This window comes from Salvia hispanica, chromosome 2, assembly GCF_023119035.1.
Source record: "Salvia hispanica cultivar TCC Black 2014 chromosome 2, UniMelb_Shisp_WGS_1.0, whole genome shotgun sequence".
Lineage (NCBI taxonomy): Eukaryota > Viridiplantae > Streptophyta > Magnoliopsida > Lamiales > Lamiaceae > Salvia > Salvia hispanica.
This window is the reverse complement of record NC_062966.1, coordinates 898,887-920,625: the sequence shown is the minus strand read 5'-3', so window position 1 is coordinate 920,625 and position 21,739 is coordinate 898,887. Positions and strand designations below refer to the sequence as shown.

The window sequence follows — 21,739 nt, the reverse complement described above, 5'->3', positions numbered from 1 at the left end:
AAATCCCAAAACTTTAAATTCATATAACATATACCAAATTAAAGATAATTTCATAAGGATTCCAACAATATCCTACATGCATATGTTCCGACGTCAAAATTTGAAAAAAAATTCAAAATTTTTTAATTTTTTTCGTACAAGCAGAAATGTCAAACATACTATATAAAATATGTCAATATAATACATGTAGAATGTCAATATAAACAATGTGTTAACATTCTTAAAGCATTGTGTTGACATTCTCAAAGCATTGTGTTGATATTTTCAAAACACTATATTGACATTTTCATCCAAAATCCTAATTTGGAGTTATTTTTTTTATCTTTTTTGATTTTATTAATAAAAGCGAAAATTACACGTGGCAAATTGAAGACCACACGTTTTCTAAATTCCTATGACCTTAAATTTGTTGTGGTTAGCAATTAAATAATAAGTTAGCAATTGATCACCCTTCCTACTATTTATTACTCATTTTATAGTTCATTTTATAAAGGACGACCTAAATGTCCTAAAACAACATCTGTATATTTCATAAAATAAACTAAAAGTTACCTCTATATATTACCTAAAAATGATAGTTTTGCATTTTGCAATAAGATGTGCGAAATCTCATAGTATTAAAAACATCTCACGCTAAGGCTTTGCCTGTTTTTCTTTACCAAAAAATAAATAAATCATCTCTCACAACATCATTATTTTTTAATGGCATCTCACTTTTTATTACTCCTAATAATACCTTAGTTTTGTGTAAAATGATTTTTAATACTAGAAGAACATAAGCCACATTGAATTAGTGGCAATTTGTACAATTTTTTGTAATTTAGTGTTAATTATTTATAAGTGCTTCTATATATGTGTATTTTGATAAATTCTTATTTGTTCTAGGAGTTGCATATAGCGCCGATTTATTGAAACAATGTGTTGGTAAGTTGGTTGAACGTCATACTTTTTAAAGCTGCCAAATATTTATATTTTCAATTATTAAACAATTAAATGGGCCATTGAATAGTACTCACGGCACAACCGGCCAGAAATTCAGTTTTATTTAATTTATTGTAACGTGACATATTTATAATCTTTAGTTTTATAGATACTATTCATGTAAGACTGTAAGTAATGACCAAAAGACTATGGTACTAATTGTATGCACGTCACGCGAATATGATTAGTTTTGTGTATAATTAGTAATCTCTTTTTAAAATTACAATTAAATCAATGCTTTTAATTTATTGCCTCATTTAAAAAAATTAAATCCATATCATTAAATCTATGAAATTATACTGTTTAAGGACACATGATCAGACAAGCTTTAGTGGATAATAATTGGGATCAATGTGTGATTGGACACATGAAATTACAAATTGCAATAAAAATATGTACTCCTATATATGATTGATTAAATTAATGGCGGACAAAAACTATTATTAACTATTCAAATCTCAACCCCACTAATAAAGCAAAGAACTTATGCTTTACTTAAACTTTGAAATTGAACAAAACATGCTTAACTTTGTTCCATCAAATATGGTTTTCGCAATTACCCTTATGGAGTATAATATTGAAACTTGGGCTAGTAATTATTCTCCATTTTCATTATTTGATTAACACTATCATAGATTTTATATTATGTCTCATTAAAGTAGTTTAATCAGTATATTTATTGGGAATATTTACAATTCGAATGGGACAAAATTAGTCACATCGATCTCACTAGAAGTACCACGTGGCCAACCATAGAATAGATTACATGTCTTAATTAGATAAAAATCTTACCATTATTTTTTATACTTGTAGAAATGGTTGTAGTACAACAATTGAAAGTTATTTTCAAGACTAAATATCTATAGACTATAGTACTTAGTAATATATCTCGTGTTTGATCTTAACTATTCTTTTCTTTCAAATTGACTAATTAAATGTCATAAAAAAAAGTTACCATCATAATCATAATGAAAATGAAATGGAGGCCCAATAACTAAATGAGCTTGACCATTCGGTTTAATTATCTATATATTTTTATAAGCTATGATTATGACTATTAGAAATAAAAAATTGTGCTTTAAGTGATGAGTAGGTACAATGTAGTCGTTGTTATGTTGACTTTTGCTAGATTAATACCTTCATATAGGAAAACCATATATATCTCTAACTAAGTTAAAAAAAATAAGTATATTTAGTCGTGTCATATTGGTGATGGAATAATAACATAGTCATATTAATGTAGCTATATATAATTAGACTAATAGTAATTAATTACCACGCAATAAATGATCTTGCTTAGATGTATTTACGTTATATAGTACTATTAAGCAATTAAGCAAAATCTCTCATAAATAAGCAGTTATTAAATATGGATTAATATTTCATTGTAACAGCTCACCGAAGCCAACCTTGATTTTATCGCTTTGAACATTTATAATGGATTATCCCTTTTTTTCTCAACTCACAATACATTTATTGTCACTATTAAAATTTAAAACCAACATTACATTTTCTCAGAATTTATCAATTTCTGTATTAAAAATATTCATTATCAATACTTATGGTAGTACCTACCAATTATCAATTCAACTTCAATCAATCTTATAAAATTACAAAATCTCAAATCATACAAATTTAGAAACTTAATCCCACTATTAAACCAACCTTCACACACCTAATCTCAAGAAGAGTTTCCAAAAAGATATTGAAATTACTTTAAAGTTAAAACCCTTTATTTACTACTCCTTCCGGCCTATAAAAGATGTCACACTTGCGGGACGTCAAAAGATTTTAGGAGGCTTTGTTTTGTGTGTTAAATACAGAGAGAAAATATAATTTTTATATTCATGTGAGAGAGAACTTTTTGCAAAAAGGGAAATATGACATTTTTTGTGGGACAAACTAAAAAGGAAAAAGTGTAATCTTTTATGGGACGAAGGAAGTATGTTACATAGTATTACTCGGTTGTTTATAAATAAAAGTCTCATTTTTTTCTTGCACTATAAATAAATGTGAATTTGAAACAGTGAAATGAGACTTCTATTGATGAATATACAAAAGATAGAAAATCGTGACTCCAGGTGTCGTAAATAATAAATATGAAAGTTATGGAACTATTGGGGCTAATATGAAAATATTTGTATCTCCAAGTCCTCACAAGCAATAAATCCAAAATCGAAAACACCATAATTAAATTAAGCAATTAAATTTATTAAATACTCAATCTTTACACGTAAATGAAAGCTCAGTTCATTTCACTCCTCCAATTCAATCCCAACCCAAACCTCACTAATCCCCAAAATTCTTCACCGTCAATCGCTTCCTCCAATCGCCGCCGCCTCTCCGATCAAACTCCGGCAATTCCGCTTCCACCAATCCAGGAATGGCGGAAGACTTCTCCAGAGCGGTGGAGCTCGGGCTGAAGCTATCAAAGCGAATCTACTACGGCAAGGACAAATCGACGGCCGCGTCGGCGCCGCCGCGGCAGCTCTCGATGACGGCGGAGGCGGAGAGCTTCCTGCCGACGGCGCCGATGGTGTACGCCGAGATCAACGACCCGTCGATGGTGGATAATCCCGACGTTCCGAGCTACCAGCCGTACGTCTACGGCCGGTGCGATCCGCCGGTGCTGATTCCGATGCGCATGCACCGCGTGTCGCTGGAGGTCGATTGCTGCTTGGATACGGCGTTCGTGACGGTCAGCGGCGCGTGGAGGCTGGACTGCGTCTCCGCGAGTAGGAGCTGCAGCTGCCGCATTGCTGTGCCGATCGGCGAGCAGGTATATCGTGTGATTGATTTTTAACAAGGTGTGGAAAGCATGTGTGTGCATTTTTGTTATTTTCCTTTTTTTTTGAAAATATTTTGACTTTTAAAATTGAAAACAAAAAACATGTCTGGCATTGTCGTTTTCTGTTGTTTTCTTTCGCTTGTGAAATCTACATCCACTATAAAAATCGGAAAATCAGAAATTAAAAGCTTTATATATTTTTTAGATTTCAATTTTGTAAAATAAAATACTCCATATATTTAAATTTTACCATTGGTATTTTTAGAATTAAAATTTATATAAATCCTAGTTTTCTAGAAAAAGTTGTCATCTATTTTGATAACATGGATAAAAGGTTTTAAGTGGTTTAACATGGATAAATAAATCAGGTAGGTAACTTAGAAGGTTTGGCATTTGTGGGTTCAATTGCAAATACATAAAATATAGCTTTCTAATATTTGAGGAAATTAGTGATTTTTTTCGGCAAATGAACAAAAGTAATATTCCAAATCAGAATATGCAATATACATTAGAAAATTGCATTTTGGCTCTTGTCTTTGGACTGTAGTTTGTGTTAATGTGCCAGTCTAGCATAAAAAATCTAAACTTTTGAATAAATTAGAGTATTTTATTTTTTAATTTTTCATGTGGAATATATTATTGGAAAATGTAAGGAATTTATTTATTTATTTTTGCAATAGTGGTTTTGATGTTTTGGCTCTTCATTAAGAATTATTTGGCTAACAGGGTTCAGTTCTAGGTGTAGAAGTTGAGAGCCCTTTCAAGTCATTCAGTAGAGAGCTGATCCCAACGGAAGATGCTGCAGCAGATGCAGCCAAAACAGCCAGCAGTAAAGATGGATACTTGATTAAAGGCCACCTCTACACATTTAAAGTTCCCAAGGTATCTTTGAAAATTAAATTTTCATCCTATACTTTTTTATATTACAGTCTGTCACCTTATATAGTCAAATTCACGTTATTTGCGAATATAAATCATAGATATTCTACCACTTGGTTGGGCATATGCGCTGTGACTGAAAATCACACTATTCTATTTAAAATAAACAAGTTGGATCCAAGACATTGGTCCCAATGTTTTTATACGAAATACCCAATTCTTTATTAGGGGGTGCAACGTGTCTCGCTTGTAGATGACACAATAATTATATAATACATAGAATTTCTATGACATTGTTGGTATTTGTAATTGCATATGTGTCATTGGATGGGTTTAGATTTGGATATTGACTTGTCTAGCCATAAGTTGGTGTCACACCATACTTTAATGAGATTATTAACCGTAATTAGGATTATAATTAATATCGTAAATGATTTTTTCACATAATGTTATATTAACATTTGCAAGACCAAAGTAAGGCAGGTTGATAAATATTGCAATTGCTTTCATTTTTCAGATTGATGGAGGGACTATTCTATCTGTCAAATTCAGTTGGTCCCAGAAATTGATGTACCAAGATGGCCGATTTTCCCTGAATGTGCCATTTACTTTTCCTTCTTATGTTAATCCAGTGGTGAAAAGCACAAGTAAAAAGGAAAATATTTTAGTGAATGTGAATTCTGGCACTGGAACTGAAGTGTTTTTTGAAAGTACTAGTCATCCTATCAAGGTATTATTATTGCTTCTATACGTAACTTCATTATCTTAACAAAAGCAAAAAGATGATAGTTTAATGTTTCTTTTATGATAGAAAACAAAACATGAAGCTTCGAAAATAGGATTTTCTACTGAGAGGGAAGTTGCATGTTGGTCCAGGGACGACTTCAACTTTTCTTACAATGTAAGATGTCTTAATGTTCATTTTATCTTTCTTTCGTATATGGTGACATGGCAGAGTGATTAACCTGTTATTTTTGATAACGCTCAGGTTGCTTCAAATGAAATTGTTGGTGGGGTGCTCTTGCAATCTCCACCCCTGCATGATTTTGATGAGAGGGAGATGTTTTGTTTGTATCTATACCCTGGCAAAATCATGAGTCATAAGGTCAGCCATCATCAGTAGCTATTATATGTTTACTACTTGCTTCTTGAAATATATATATGTTCATGTAACTAGTTGACAAATATGTTAAGGCATCTCTGATGTCTCGTGCCCCTGATCATAGTATCTGGATTTCTTTCATGCAGGTTTTCAGAAAAGAAGTGGTGTTTCTTGTCGACATAAGTGCAAGCATGCAAGGAAGACCGCTTGATTGTGTTAAAACGGCTCTCTTAACTGCGCTCTTCAAGCTTAACCTGGTGGACACTTTTAACATCATAGTTTTCAATGAAAGCTCTTTGTTATTTTCTTCATCAATGGTTCAAGCAACTAAAGAGATGATTGGAAAAGCTTCTGAATGGATTGAGATGAAGTTTATAGCTGAGGGTGGCACAAATATCGCAGCTCCTCTGAATCAGGTATTTGAAAAGAATTTTTTCCAACTATCCATCCATGATTCTTATGTATTTCATTGTTTGATTTTTGTATTTAAACTTTTTCTGCTATACGATCTATACATTCCAATGAGTTGATGATGTTTCAAGTAACTTGCCAGTGTCAATCTATGCCATTTTACTTTATAGAATAAACTTAATACATATTTTGGTTTCATACATTACAAACACATGATTGTTATTCAAGCGAATGTAATGGTTGTTACCAAAGTGATGAATTATGTCTCTCTTTTATCTACACATTAATCACTTTCTGTGGTTTTATGTTAGGCAATCAACATGTTCTCAAAAGCTGGAGGTTCGCTTCCCTTGGTTTTCCTTGTTACCGATGGAGCTGTAGAAGATGAAAAGGAGATTTGTGATAGAATGAGACGTCACCCCGTGGAGGCAGGAGGCTTGATCACTCCACGAATCTGCACGTTTGGAATAGGTGAGGTGCTCGCTATCATCTATATGTTACCACCTCTCAGTTTTACGTTAAACTCCATATAATTCTTTTAGTTATTTCAAAAGCTTTGATCTGATAAGTTTGGTTTATGCTGCAAGGTTTGTACTGCAATCATTACTTCTTGCAAATGCTTGCACAAATCGGAAGAGGTCACTATGATGCAGCTTTTGATATAGGTTTGTCTCAATTCCAATAACTATTTGTGAATGTAACTATTTTCGTACTTATTTAGTTTCTCGTGTTCACTTTGCCAGGATGTGTCAACTCGCGGCTGGAAAGATTAATCAGCAATGCATCATCAGTCGTAGTAGCAGATATAAGCGTTGATTCTCTGAAAGATCTTGACTCCCTTGAGGTATGACGAAATACACGCTTATCCCTACACACTACATGTATACATTTAGGCCTCTGATATACTCATCCCAATTGTTCTTTACCACTGCAGATTTATCCGGCTCAAACTCCTGACCTATCGACTGGAAGTCCAGTACTGATATGGGGAAGATACACCGGAAGCTTCCCTGACAACGTTGAAGTTTATGGCACCTTACCTGATTTAGGCAAGTTTGAGATAACTATAAAAGCGCAGAATGCAAAAGATGTACCTATCGACAAAGTAAGGTTTCATCTATACTCATCTCTATACAGATGGCTTTCTTGGTTATTATCATATTTAACCACCAATCTCTTCTCTAACGACAGGTGATCGCGAGGAGGCAAGTTGATTCACTCACCGCGTGTGCATGGTTATCAGGAAACAAACAGTTAGAGGAAAAGGTTTTTTTCAATTTCAGTGAAATGATAGATCACTACTGCTTTGAATATAACTCTAGGCATTCTATCTCAAATTTGTGCTAATTTTAAAAAAATTGTGAAATGTTCTATACTTGCAGGCTACAAAACTGAGCCTGCTTACCTGGGTGCCTTCCGAGTACACCAGCATAGCTGTTGTCGAAACAGACAAATGCATGTTAGCTGCCATGACAAAAGCAGTCGAAGAGGTAGCCTTCTTCAATCTTGCAATGCTGTTCGTATATGAAGTATGTGTTTTCTGACCTATGTAAGCGAAAATTCAGAGAAGAGACGATGTTGGAGCAAAGAAGACGACATTCATTCGCAGCCTAGGGATCGGGTTTGGTAACCTCGAGGCCACAGCTGAAAACAGACCGCCTGAACAAGCCGAGCCAAAGCTGTACGAAACTTCAGAGATGATGCTCAAGGCTGCAACGAACCTTTGCGCCAAGTGGTGTGATTGCTGCTGCTGTATGTGTTTCTTGCAGTGCTGCAACAAGGTGAACGACCAATGCGCGATCGCGTTCACTCAGCTCTGCACGATTCTCGCGTGCTTCGAGTGCATCAATGTGTGCTGTGAGATATGTTCTGGTGATTAAGGTTGGAGTTTGTTGATGCAATATGCATGGAGGGTGTGTTGGTGTTGTTAAATTATAGTAATGCTGTATGTAATTATAATAGAGAATAATAAACTGTAGAGTGTACTATTTTTAGTTTTACTTTGGATTATGTGGAGAAATCAATGAGAAAAAAAAAAAAAAAGAAAGCAGTTTTCCCTCTTCAAATTGTATTGATTTGTGTTAGAGTGGAAAATCGGCATTTAGTGGTGTTTGGATTTCAGAAAATTCGAAAATAAAAAAATAATCCGAAATAATTTCTTAAATTATTGTATATAATAAATATAATTCTAAATTTCAAATATTTTCAATCAAAAAAACCATCCACTAAATCGAAAATTTGAATTTGATGAAAAATCTGATTCAAAACCCAAAACAAATTTAATACTCCACTGTATTTGTAACATCCCCAAATTTCGAACCCTAACTTTAGAGCCGTAAAATTTTATTGATGACGTAGGAGACTTGACTAAAAGATGAATGAATTTATTTCATGAGTTCTTATGACCAAGTCGCGTCTAGGATTGAGATTTGGGTTGAAAAGTCAAACTCGTTGAGTATATGACGTGGCTTATGAATATTTGAATTAAAGGTGAAATTATGTGGTGAATTATTTGTTTAAGGGTGGACGAGATTTTTAGGATATATCCATAAATACTATAACCACATTTTTATTTGAAATTTTCGACCCCTTTATATTATTGGAGAGAAATCCTATTTTTCCGGATTTAATTTATTTCTTGGGATATTTATCCAAATTAAATCCAAAACCCAATTATTTTCTATTCCTCCATGAGAAAATCGACACCCATGTTTATCCTAGGGTGATTTTCGAAAATCCCCAAATTTTGGGAAGAAGGAATTATTTTATTTGTTTAATTGATCCCTTATTTGATTCCTTCCATACATAAATATAAATATTTTAGCAAATCTTACTATACCTCAAGGAGATCTTGCCATATCTTATTTTAGTTAATATTTAAAATTGATTCCTTATGGAGGAATCAATATACACGTGTCACGACCGCAGTTAGCTAAGGATAGCATAACCCGGTTTATCGTGACTATGGAGGGATTATAAGAAGCGGGGATAGAAATTAGGGGAAATTAAGGTCAAGACATAAGGAGACACACAAATTATAATAATAAAGGAAATTACTTATATCAAAATATACTCGATCAAGGGGACTCGAGAGACTGTTCTTACAAGTTCGACTTATCAGAGTTTAGAAATTTAAAAATAAGCGAGGCCTTATTAATGGCACAACGGAAGCAAAAGAACGTGGTTCATGTGTGGAGACATGAACCTCCGAGAGTTTTATTCTTATATAGCTACTAGCCTGCCCTCCACAACACTTGCTTCACCCCTCCACGATCAACCTGCACATTTAGAAATATATGCAGGGCTGAGTACGAAGGTACTCAATGAACACATTGCCGAAAAATACATATATACATTTAAAATATTGTCAAGCCATTATCACAGTAACACTCAGGGGTTTTATTGAAAAGACCTGAGCTTACTAAAAATCATTTTTCGACTGCAGTCCATTTTCTTTCTGTATTTTGCCATATCTGATCATCTTGTGCCGCTGAGATGGTGTTCTCATACGGTCACCTTCCCTGCCCAACAGGTCAGAGGTATCCTTGTGCCGGGAAGGTGGCCACCTTCCACGGTCACCTTCTCTGTCGTCCGTTCACGGCAGAGGTATCCCGTGTACACTAGTCCGAGCGGGGACACCACCCTCACCGGGACCCGAATTCGACTTATATATCATCATTCATAATTCACTTGGCCTTAGCCAACAGATAGGCATCATACACAAAACATTTATGGCAAGACAATATCAAAAATCACGAACATGTGTTCGAGTTTTCACAAAATATAATTTGTATTTTTAGTATAAGAAAGCTCACCTTGATCGTTTAGTTTCCTTACTTGAGATTCTCACTCCGACCTTACTTGCGGAGATAACCTTTCGGAAACAACACAATAGAAAGGTACTAATTTAGTTTTTACTAAAATTAATCTAATAGAGAATATCGAACTAAATCCTTGTTAGTATTACTATTATCATTATCTTATTTTGATTACTATTATGTATATAAAATGATCAGTATTATTGTTCCTTAAGTGTTTCCTAATACTCACGTTACTTATTATTATTTCTTTTGCAAATTCCGGCTCCGATTATGGTGATAGTCCATAAGTCAGCTACAAAATTTTATGCAACATCATAACAAGCAATTAATTATTCCATCTTCTTTAACCATTTCATTTTAGAAAAATAATTAGATCCTAATTTGGGTCATTCCTAATTACTTTCTACAGCATCACTTATTTACAAGCAGTTGGGCTCAAATTTTAGATTTTGTGTAGTCCAATTAATTAAATTAGGAGCCCAAATACAGAAACCTACATTCATAATACATCACACATCGTCATCTCCCTCATTCATCTAAGAAAGAACACACTCTCTCTCTCTTCCCCATTGTTACTGCCGCCGTCGCCGCCTAGCTCCAGCGCCGCCGTCTGCCGTCACCTCTCCGGCGCCACCATCGCACCGCCGACCCCGACGGCGTCTCCCCCTCCTTCCTCATCTCTCTCTCGAATTTCGTCTCACTCTCCACTCTGTTTCCCCGCCGTCATCGCCGACATGCACTGCCGGCGACGACCCCTTTCCAGATTTGCTGCTGATTTCCGAAAAAAGGGTGACCCAATTACTTGTTTCCCCTAATTACTTTTATAGGTTCTCAAGATTTCATTTTTATTTTATTTTATTTTATCTGGGGACAAAGCTTTGAAATTTTAAAAAATTCCAGGGTGAAAAGAGTGGAATTAGCGATGCGTCCAGGGGGGGTTCGGGTCGTCGCCGGGATTTCAGCAGATTCAACTCCTAAGGTAAGTTTCTTCTTTTCTCTTTCTATTTAATTTCGGTGGTAGGGTTTTAGGGGTTGTGTTTACTAAATTTTGGTGAATCTTAGATGTTGTGAAGTTCCAGATGGATCATGTCTACTTCTCTTAGTTGATATTGCTCTACTTGGTATTGCTGTGGCACTTAGGCAGAATTCTAGTTTTCCAGATGTATGCATGATAGACGTGGGCTAAGAAAAAAAAAGGAGTTCTAAGGTTATTGATGTCTCGTTGGACCATAGAGGCTTCCTACTCTTTTGTTAAATTCTATTACTACATGCTATGTGTGATGTAAATAACTGAGGAAAACTACAATAGAGTCTTTATTGAGTTTGTACCTTGAAAAGTACTGGGTGGGCTTTTACTCCTGCAGAGAGTGTCTTCTTCTTGATTTCCTTGTAGTATGAGTATATATATATATATATATATTGTTAGTGTTTTTGTTGTTGAGTAGGTGATGATAATGAAAGTTGCTGACAAAGAAGGAGTTAGAAGCTTACTAAATTGATCTATCTTCGTACGTAGCTTTTCCTTGTCTGAAAACTTCCCTTTACTACTCTTGACTTCTTGTATATGAAACTAAGTGAGTTATTCTAAAAGTGTTATGATGTAAAGAGATGTTGCTTTTTATATGTGCTGCCAAAGCCACTTGCTAGACAAGTGGGAGGCATTAATTGCTACTGTATTTCCTGACAATCAAATATTCTCTTTTTGCAGAGGTGATCACATCATGTTTGAATCCTACTGAGGAATTTTAAGAAAAGAAAAGGAGATGATATGTGGGCCATTGATTTACTTCTGCTGCTCATTAATTGCTTCTGAGCATATAATCATTACTTGTACAGGGATGAGGCGTTTCAGCTACGACAAGCTTATGTGGAGTGGTTTAACATACTATGATTTGTACATTTATCGTTTAATTTGGTGTAGGAGAATCCCGGTTCAAACTCGTGGCTTTTCTCGATGATGCACCCACATTCTTGGAACATTCGATGTATAAATTAGATATTTGTTGGACCTTTGCTAGATGAACCGGACATTATAAATTTTGGTTTCGGGATCTCATTCATTGGTTTATACTTATTATATTTATATATATATTTATGTGCTTTACTTATTTGCCTAATGTTGAAAACAAACAACGATGACAATCTATCGTAACTCGAATGTAATCACACAAAAAGTAATAAGCAAATATATATATAATTAGCTACTATTATTATTTCTAGTCGTAACGTCTTAGCGGGTCGTTACAACACGCCTATTTCCAATTTTCGGTGGAAAAATTATTATTTTATTTTGCTCCGTGATATTCTATTCTACTCCGAAAAATATACCAAACAAAATCTTGGTTAAATAAATAGCCAAGATTTTCGAAAATTCCTTATTTTCCTACCCTAATTCACGCCACTTTTTCTTCCTCTCTACTTCACAATATTTATTTTATTTAATTGTGGAGAATCAAATCTTCCCAAATATTCTATTTAATTACCTAAAGATTTTATTGAACCCTATAAATAAGAGGCAAAACCTAACCCTAGACCACAAAATTTTCGCCCCCCACCCCATATCACATGCCACTCCTCTCTCTCCACTCTCTTTCAATTTCCTTCTACTTTTCTCCAATAATTCTTCATCTTTTGAGAAGAATTAGAGTTTGAGTCTCAAGAATTGTTGAAGAATCAAGTCTCTACTTTGTTTCTACCGTTCGTTTTGGCAAGAAAAGGTACCTACATATTAATCTTTCTTCATCTAACCGATTAATCGGTATTCTTGAACCCCCATGCATCTAGATTGAGTGAAAGTGGGATAAATGGTTTATAGGAAGTGCATGTGCGTGTTTGTGCGCGTGTGTGTGCGTGTATACATGCGTGTGTGCGTGCGTGTGTGTTTGTGACGTATGAATAACGCTCATGTGTGACATAAGTCGATGATAGATCTAAAATTTGTTGAGTGTATAAACTATATGATGAACATGTCTTGGTTTTGAATGATAAATGTAAATAAGATCGGTGGGAAAAAGGGGAAGCATTGGGACATGCATGATTTAGGAGTTGATGTTGAAGCTAATACATGATATGTGCATATGTGATTAAAAGGTGAAACTTTGGTTGCGAAGCCGGATAACAAAAGAGGGAATCATACTTGAAACCTAAGCAGTCAAGGTGGGCTTTATTCTTAAACTCTTTTATGTGCAAATTTATGATTGTGGAGAGATAAGGGTGGTTTAAACTGTTATGCTATGCCTGTGATTGTTTTGACGATGTTGTGCGCCTGATGCCTAGTTTGTGAGTTCCCTCCATTGGGCTATAGGGCTGTGGATATGTATAAACGAATTCGGGTCTGAGTAGGGCCGCAAACCCTACCAGGCTAGTGTACACGGTGGGATCGGGAGCCGTCCTTGCTAGTCGGCCGGTCTCGTGGGCGAAAAGTGTGGCCACACTTTCGTCGCACTATGGAAATGTTGTGATTGATGGATTGTTGAGAAAGTGGGGAGTTTGTTTGACTGGCCAGTCTATGAAAATATTTTTGTGATACTCGATGATCTTTCTTTTGATAACTGCAAAACTCGAGTTCACTATGGTAAGAGAGGCATAAGTATTAAAATGTTTTGGCACGAGTCCACTGGGTATTTCAAAATACTCAGCCCTGCATGTGTTTTCCTTATGTGCAGGTTGAACGGCGACGAGCGTTGGCGGGCGTTGAGCAAATTTAATTAAATAAGATGGATATTTTGAGCTTCGAGTGTGGTCGTGTCTTCATACATGGCTTCACTTTCTCTTGGTTGCTTCCACTGAATTATGAAACTTATTATTATCATTTGGTTGTTTTGAACTTATTCCTTTTGAATTAGAAGGTCGAGACATAATGTGTTTTGTTGAATTTATGTCAAACCCTTGACTTTAGATCATAGTTTATGGTATTCATCCTTCATTGATTTTCTTGAGTAAACCGTTGACTTACTACTTTGATAGTTCGTTTAATACCTTGGTCAAATCTCTTTAAATGAAACCCTAGCCTATGTTCTTAGTGCTTTTAAGTTCGTCTTGGTAGCAGTCGCCGTATTTATTGTACCCTAGAAATTCGGGCTGTTACAGTATTGGTTAGTTTGATTCGATTATTTAAATTATTTGTTCACACCTAATTTCATGTTCAATTTTATTGAATGAAGATAATCCCATATATTTCTTCATTTTTATACTTTGGGTTTTTAGTTATCACGTATGTAATTGTTAATCTTCAAATTAAGTATTAGGATCTCAGGATGAGAGGTGTGCGATCAAATACTAACTAAGTTACAGTATATACTAATAACTAATATCAATTTTGTATGTTAAAAATATCAATACAAATACATCAATTTATCAATTTTCTTGTGTTAATAAATTTATGTCTTTGTGTTGATATTTAAATTGTATTGATATAATTATACTTTTATGTCGATAATTTTAATACATAGAATTAAAAATTATTAGTTATTACTATAAATTAGTTAGCACAACGTAATCATAGTATGAGATCAAGAAAGTTATTAAAGGCCCAAACAAAGGTGAAAACGGCCCAAATGGTAAGGCCCAAAATGGAGCTTTCAGCCCATCACTGGAATCTCGGTATGGTGTCAGTCATCAGTCATCACTGATTCTCTGAACTCTCTCTTTCTACCTTCTCTCCCCATCGGAAGATAATCATTTGATTTTTCCCGCTCTCGCGTATCAGTATTTCGTGTTTGCTGCTAAAAGCAGTTTGCTGCGTGTGATCTCGGTTTAAGTTTCTATGGCTATTCGTTTTGCGGCTTTCTGCTCAAACAATTGCGTTCTCATCTGCCTTCTGGCTCTGGCTTTCACTTGCAGGTGAGCAAACATCTGCTGAAATTGCTTTATTATGAATTTAATTTTACATTTTTACTGGTTAGTGAATGTTGATTTATGTTGCTGGTGGTGTTTTTGATTACGAGTTGAATCTGATACGATCGCTCGGATTGGGTGAGATTGCTCATTAACTGAATTGAACTTGTGAAACGGCTTAGAGAATGGAAGATTTTTGTTGTTTTAGCTTTTGACGTTACTGTTCTAGCTGCGTTTGTTTGATTCCTGATTTGCTGAATCGGAAAGGATAACAAATGTATGATGATTATTGGTCCTCAGTCCTCACATCGTCTTTCCACTAACAATGGAGGCCTTTGATCATGTAAATTACACGGAGATTGCTGTTCGTGGAATTGCAACGGGGAAATGCATAGTATAACCCCTATTTGTAGATTACAATTTAGCATTTGAATTTCCTTGGCATACTTTCTTGCCTTTTTAAGACCAGCAGCTAAGCAATTAACACTCACAGAATATTGATTATATTGATCTCAAGAAAAAAAGGAATCATACTATGCAGCAGGCTGTGGCGGTGGTGGAGATCCTAATGTTTGGCGCCTCTTCTGTTAATTGCTTTTTTCTCCCGGGGCTTCTTCCATTCTTCGTGCTTAGTTTTTGGATGAGATTAGGTTTTAGCTGTAAAGGAAGAGACATCATAGTGCCCGTATTATATGTATGCATATCCACTTTGTTGTGCACAAAAGGTTGATAGATATAGTGCACGGTAATGTATGCACTGCTCTTGAAATGTTTGGGGATCATCTGTGGCTTACCATAGTTGTAGTGCATATGATTAAAAAAAAAGGCTTTGTTGATAGAAGCATTTTTACTTGGCTGGATGTTACTTTGTCTAAAGTTTCTTTTTAGTTAAAACTATTTCCGTTTGACTGTTTATAAACCTTCAAATGTTGGACTCTAGAGCATCATCTGATGTGGATGGCTTCAAAGAGAAGACCCTGGCAATGATAAAACCGGATGGAGTTGAAGGTAAATATGTTGATGCTATAAAGGAAATTATCTTGGATTCTGGCTTCAGCATCACGCAGGAGATTGAGCGCCAATTAGATGAGGATACAGTGAAAAGTTTCTATGCTGAGCATGCTTCAAAGAGTTTTTTCTCAAACCTTGTTCAGTACATGACCAGGTAAACTATCTTTTTTTTTTCTGACTTCATTTTGAGATAAAGGCATTCAGTTTAAAATCCTAAACACATCAATACTGCTTGTCAAGATTAGCTGGTCTGACCGATAAACAAACAGAATGGTTCATATAGTTTAATAACAGGCATAATATTTTACATATTTCTGAGTTTGTGGAATATGCCACAACAAGGAACAAATAATTACTTTCATCAGTTTTACAATCTTTCCTTATGACAGAGACTCCTCTTAACTGTCATCTTTAACCAGTGGGCCAGTGCGGATAATGGTAATAGAAAAGGAAAATGCCATAGCTGATTGGCGTGCTTTGATTGGACCTACAGATGCAAAGAAAGCTAAGGTGACTGATCCAGACAGGTTAGTAGCTTTGCTAGTTTATCACAGTGCTTTGTATTGTCCAATGAGGAATTATGTTCCGTTCCTTGTTTCCATTTTCTATTTTCTGTTTATTACATTATATTTCCTTTTGACGCAGTGTCCGAGCATTGTGTGGACTCAACTCAGAAAGAAACTGTGTGCATGGTTCAGATTCACCACTATCTGCTGCTAGAGAGATATCTTTTTTCTTTCAGAAGTCTGAATCAGGTGAAGCATATGTTGTATCTTATACAATCTTCAGTGTGTGTGAATACTCTCCTTATTCTAATATCTTGATGTTCGTTAGCATTAATTATCGTTGCATCGGCTTTATGTTGGTTTTTATGGTGAGAACGTGTTTTTCATTGTGTATCATGCATTTTGCTATGCGGTACTAGTACATCTAATAAGCGTGTATCAACAAATGAGGACTGCAAATGCATCTATTTTCCACATAACGACTGTCTGTCAGCAATTCTGAGCTATATAACTCTAAAGCTGTATTTGTGTTTCTGGCTGCAGGTTTTGTCCCAACGCATGATGAGTTATAAAACTGGAGAAATCATATTCAAGTTTCTATCGGCAGCGCCTCTTTGCTGATAGAACTCACCAATTATTGACCAACTCTTGTGATTAGTTTGGGTAATATCCATAGGTGCCTTGCCCTAGGCTTTTCATCACCCGTCCCATTTTTTCTTGTTTTCTACTCCTTGTGTTTATTGGTGGAAATATGAGAGTTACATTATCAATCCATGTTAAAGAACTGTTGACTTGCATAGTTGCATGGATAATCTATTACTATTGACTTGCATAGTTGCATGGATAATCTATTACTACTTGAACGAATACAATGACCAGCCGTGATTCATGTGGATAAGGCTGGAATTTATCTACTAGATATTATAAACCATGTATCCAATTATGATAGTAAATGCAAGAACATCACTCCTCTTTCCGTTCGAAAAGTATTTTATCGTTGTGTGGTTGGCATACAGGCTTGAAATGTATTTTCTGGTTTTTACATCAACTGTTTGCATTCAGCATTTATCTCTCTGTCCAAACACCAGTTACCATGTTCGTGTAGTTGACCGCTTTCAAACAATGGACTCAATATGTACTTGAGATAGCTTCTTGGTTGAACCTGATCTGTGTTTCAGCATTTTATGTGTGGACTAAAAACATTTTAATTTGGACTCGGGCAAGGCTTTATTAGTAAGAATGTCATTATATATATAGTTTTGATAGTAGTATATATATTTTGTATTGTCCTCTGTTTCATATTCAGGTGATGATCTTACTTTCCATGTACATATAATCACTGAGGCTTTCCATGGTAGCTTGGCCATATCCTTCCAAGTAAGTCTCTCTCTCATATTCGGCCATGCTTCATTCATCTACGGAATACTGTCTAGGTACATTAGTCTTGTATACGCGTAAGGGAAATGAACTGTTGCCACATGTTATGCAGTACAACTTTGTGAGCACAAATCAGGCCAAGTTGATGCAGAAGTACATTTTTGTGATCAAAGATTATTTAGCATCCAAGATCCAATGAGATTTGCACTGTTAGTCAACTAGCATTAGAGTAGCCACTTTATGGAGGGTAGTAGTCCACATCATTCAGCACCCTTTGTTTAATCAAAGCTAAGGTGTTGAAACAGCAAAACATTCCATATTTGGCAACTTTTCGAGTTTCGATTCCACAACTTATGGCAATGGGGAGTTGGATTTTCTCAAATTCTAGACATTTGCTAGTTGTACTCATTCTCACATGGCTGTGGCTTCTTTTCCTCTTCTTTGTTTATAGAGGGAACGTATAAAATAATGGGATCATTTTTTCTTTCTTGATTGGTGTGATTTCTTGAGGTTTCTTTAACCTTCCTTTCCCCTTCTCTTTTTACATGCATCTCGAGGGATATCTGCAAATTCTATACAGAAGCTTAAGGAAGTTTGAATTAGAGATGGTGACGGTGTGCATGACGTTTTACTTGCATTGAGAGAGAGAGAGAGAGAGAGATAGAGAGAGAGAGAGATTATGTAGCAGCCAATGTGAAGCATTTGAATATTAGTTAATCTTGTTAATTGTTGTATGCAATTAGGATGAATTTTGTACTATGATTGGATCTGGAAAATGAAATTCGTGGGGTCAGAGCTGCTGGATGTGGGGTCGATGACAGCTTGAAAAGCCGGATTTAATAGAATATGTAAGTACTTATGGGGTCGATGACAGCTTGAAAGGCCTGATTTAATAGAATATGTAAGTACTTGTGGGGTCGATGACAGCTCGAAAGACCGGATTTAATAGAATATGTCAGTACTTGTGGGTCGACCCTACGTGACCCCACCTTTGTTCGTCTCAGGTGAGAACCCCCGTCCGCTATCTTTGATGTGCACTAGATAACCCTTCATTCACCCTCGTCTGCTACTTTTTCATGTGCACTAGATAATCCTTCGTTCTTGTTAAATACTAGTAGATTGCAAATCATACATAAGTATAGGTAAATTTATTTGTAATTGTTTGTAATTATAGGGTGGTTCAAAGTTCAAACTAATTTATCAACTAATTTGTGGAAATTCAGTGCTATAGTTATTTCATCATATGTAAAATGTAAACAATATTTATCAATATTTTAAAGGGATGAAAAGAAAGATCAAATTAAGCATTCTCAAAAGTTAAGGAGCACGATTATTTATTTAAGCAACGCGATTAAGGGCTTAAAGAATAGCCATGTAAATAAGAAATAACAAGGTTATTTAGTAATGTTATTATTAAATGGGTTGAAATAATCCAATGATCTGCAAGAGTGAAACCACACACAAGAGCAAGACAGGTATTCATCGTAAATCCAAAACCAATACATTAGACTTGCTTTAATTAAATTTAACTTGAATTGATTAAGAATTTTTGCTAATATTGATGACACTTGTCCTTCTTCCCGACCTATTGGGACACGTGGAGATTTTGTGTCCCACTTCTTATGTTTTACACTACTTATCATATCTCATCTCTAAATTAAATATTTAGAACAATTGAAATTTTAAAGATTTATTAATCATATTTTTGAATATATCTTTCATAATTAATATCCTAACATAAGTCATAATATATTCTAAAAATAGTAATCTTGATTTTTTTTCCATTTTTTTATTTTATATGAATAATAATAACAATAACAAAGTGGTAAATAAAAGTTAGTAATTATAGTATAAATATTGCGTTTATATAGTCTACAGCACATTTAGTTTAAGAAAAACGTTTGAAATAAAAAAAAATTATTTTTTGAAATATAGAAAGAGAGAGAACATGAAATATCCTACATCAAAGCATAAGATCACTTTTAGAAGTTTTAGGATGATTTTGATATAGACATATCAGATTCTTGTGATCTTAGTTGGTCAAAATTAGCTGCATATATATTGGTTTATCACGAATTATAAATGCATTTTTTAATTTAACATTCGACCTTTTCATTTTTATTTCTTTAATACTTCAACTCCAAAAGATGTGATTTTTCAATTTCCAAGAACTCTTAGACACCAATTTCTGATGAATTCACCTGCCTCTTCGGATTAGCTAGAGATTAATAGTAATAACCCAAACCATGGGCTGTATTTTCCATTTTTGAAGTTTGTAATGTTCTTGGAGCTTCTAGTTCTATTCCTACTACAGTTTTATTACAACTAGGCTTGGAGAAAAAATATATTTTTAATCCCACATAATTCTTTGATTTTTTATTTTTTTTATAGCCTACAAGTGCTAACAAATATGTAAAGTTATTGATCAAAATTTGAGGGAAGAGTCCAGCCACAAATTAATTTTAAAGTAAAACTTCATGAATTTATTAGGAAAATTAAAACTTTTCGTAACTTTTGAGATTTTACATTATCTAAGATTGAAACGATTCCTAATTTTTTATCATAAGAGATGTTTTCAACTTGAAACCAACTCAAAATGATTGTTCATATAAGAAGAACCAAGTCAAAACATTTTCTCCCAATCAAGAAGTCAACACCTGAGAATATTCCTCTTGTTTATTCTTTCTTAGTTGAGATATTTGTAGTTGTAGGCTTTATTAGTAATTTAGTGGTGATTAAGAGCTTAATTCCACAAGATTAGGACGTGTAAAATTGGTGGCCTTGTCTCACGTTTCGAGATTTTAAAACACTAATCTTTAACTTAATTGCCTCAAGATTAGCACTAATCTCTTGGATTAGAGAAGTGCCACGACTGTTTATGTTGCCTTTTGTCACAAAAGAAACATCCTATATTCTTAAAACAAAAAAATATATTAATAATCTAGTTATATATACACATATATATAACGTTGTTTTTGCATGGGACTTGAACATAGTATTTTGACATTGAGCTTTGATCTCCTCTCTTGCCAAAAAGAATTCAAGATTGACTTTTTTATACATATATTTTGGAACTTGAACCAATAGAAAATCAGCTTCATATTTGTTAGTGCTAAAGCTCAAATTTCATTGGCTTCTAGGATCTGCTTATTCAAAACCTTCTTTTTTCCCTACCAAAACCTCTTCACCCCACATCTCTAAAGTCATTCTTGAACAATGAAGGTAAAAGATTGATCAATTTAAGTATATATCTTGACTCTATTTTCCTCATTTTGTTATGTGACAAAATATGTTCTTTCTTTGCAGTTCTTGAACTGGATGCAAAGCAAGTTCCATGGAGAAAAGAGACATAATTCAATTCCTACTACAAGTTAGTGTTCAAGATCCAATTTTTATTCATATTGCAAAAGTAGAATTTTCAATTTAAAGATTCAATTTTTATTCAATTGTGAAACATGTCATACTCCTTTATAGAAGTACATTTTTAACCAAAACTAACACCAATTTTCTTTGGCAGATCATACAAAGAAGGAGCCTCCAAAGGAAGAGTTCAACGACTGGCCCCACGGCCTACTCGCCATCGGGACATTTGGCAACACAGCCCCAAGAGAGAGCAAGCAAGAGATCCAAGACAGCCAAATCCCTCAAGAGGAGCAATGCTCATCTCCTGATCTCTCAGAATTCACAGCTGAGGAAGTGGGGAAGCTGCAGAAGGAGCTAACGAAGCTCCTAACGCGAAAGCCAGCTGCTGAGGATCAGCCGGCTGATCTCCCATTGGACAGATTCCTCAACTGTCCTTCTAGCTTGGAAGTGGACAGGACTAACTCAAACAGGTTCAGCACGTACTCAGACGACAAAGATGAGGATGAGATTGATCGGACGATCAGGATCATTCTAGGCAGATGTAAAGATGTGTGTGAGAAGAAGAAGAAGAATACGACAATTGGGAAGAAGTCATTATCCTTCCTTGTCAAGAAAGTCTTTGCTTGCAGAGGTGGCTTTGCACCGGCTCCCAGCATTCGAGACA

At 34.9% G+C, this 21,739-nt stretch overlaps 2 protein-coding genes and 1 long non-coding RNA gene across 7 annotated transcripts; all 3 read left to right on the top strand.

The window, feature by feature from the left end:
* Positions 1-3,204: 3,204 nt before the first annotated feature.
* LOC125203458 lies at positions 3,205-8,220 on the top strand. Its single transcript, XM_048101804.1, has 13 exons — positions 3,205-3,760; positions 4,496-4,651; positions 5,166-5,378; positions 5,460-5,549; positions 5,637-5,753; positions 5,897-6,166; positions 6,473-6,632; positions 6,749-6,826; positions 6,905-7,005; positions 7,096-7,266; positions 7,353-7,427; positions 7,544-7,651; positions 7,727-8,220. The coding sequence occupies exons 1-13, from the start codon at positions 3,365-3,367 to the stop codon at positions 8,039-8,041; spliced, it is 2,250 nt and encodes a 749-aa protein (XP_047957761.1). The 5' UTR covers positions 3,205-3,364; the 3' UTR covers positions 8,042-8,220.
* A 2,311-nt stretch (positions 8,221-10,531) lies between these two features.
* On the top strand, positions 10,532-12,038 carry LOC125208303. 4 transcript variants are annotated; one of them, XR_007174090.1, is made up of 4 exons: positions 10,532-10,771; positions 10,883-10,961; positions 11,428-11,490; positions 11,691-12,038. It is a non-coding gene; the product is annotated as an uncharacterized LOC125208303 (long non-coding RNA). The 4 variants fall into 4 exon arrangements; XR_007174089.1 differs by having other exon boundaries at positions 10,532-10,809; XR_007174087.1 differs by lacking the exon at positions 11,428-11,490.
* Positions 12,039-14,613: 2,575 nt separating this feature from the next.
* LOC125204471 (probable nucleoside diphosphate kinase 5) lies at positions 14,614-18,206 on the top strand. Of its 2 annotated transcripts, XR_007173575.1 has the most exons (7): positions 14,614-14,824; positions 15,759-15,983; positions 16,249-16,356; positions 16,475-16,584; positions 16,879-16,998; positions 17,642-17,712; positions 17,825-18,206. XR_007173575.1 is itself a non-coding variant. In XM_048103135.1 (5 exons), the coding sequence occupies exons 1-5, from the start codon at positions 14,748-14,750 to the stop codon at positions 16,905-16,907; spliced, it is 549 nt and encodes a 182-aa protein (XP_047959092.1). In that variant the 5' UTR covers positions 14,614-14,747; the 3' UTR covers positions 16,908-17,252. The 2 variants fall into 2 exon arrangements, 1 of the variants encoding a protein (XP_047959092.1); XM_048103135.1 differs by lacking the exons at positions 17,642-17,712; positions 17,825-18,206 and having other exon boundaries at positions 16,879-17,252.
* Positions 18,207-21,739: the final 3,533 nt, after the last annotated feature.

Bases quoted from the DNA above. Each gene is read 5' to 3' on its own strand.
- LOC125204471 (XM_048103135.1), top strand. From the start codon at position 14,748: ATGGCTATTCGTTTTGCGGCTTTCTGCTCAAACAATTGCGTTCTCATC. The intron at 14,825-15,758 runs GTGAGCAAACAT...GTTGGACTCTAG, and splicing joins GCTCTGGCTTTCACTTGCAG to AGCATCATCTGATGTGGATG. The intron at 15,984-16,248 runs GTAAACTATCTT...ATCTTTAACCAG, and splicing joins CTTGTTCAGTACATGACCAG to TGGGCCAGTGCGGATAATGG.
- LOC125203458 (XM_048101804.1), top strand. From the start codon at position 3,365: ATGGCGGAAGACTTCTCCAGAGCGGTGGAGCTCGGGCTGAAGCTATCA. The intron at 6,827-6,904 runs GTTTGTCTCAAT...TCACTTTGCCAG, and splicing joins TGATGCAGCTTTTGATATAG to GATGTGTCAACTCGCGGCTG. The intron at 7,006-7,095 runs GTATGACGAAAT...TTACCACTGCAG, and splicing joins AAGATCTTGACTCCCTTGAG to ATTTATCCGGCTCAAACTCC.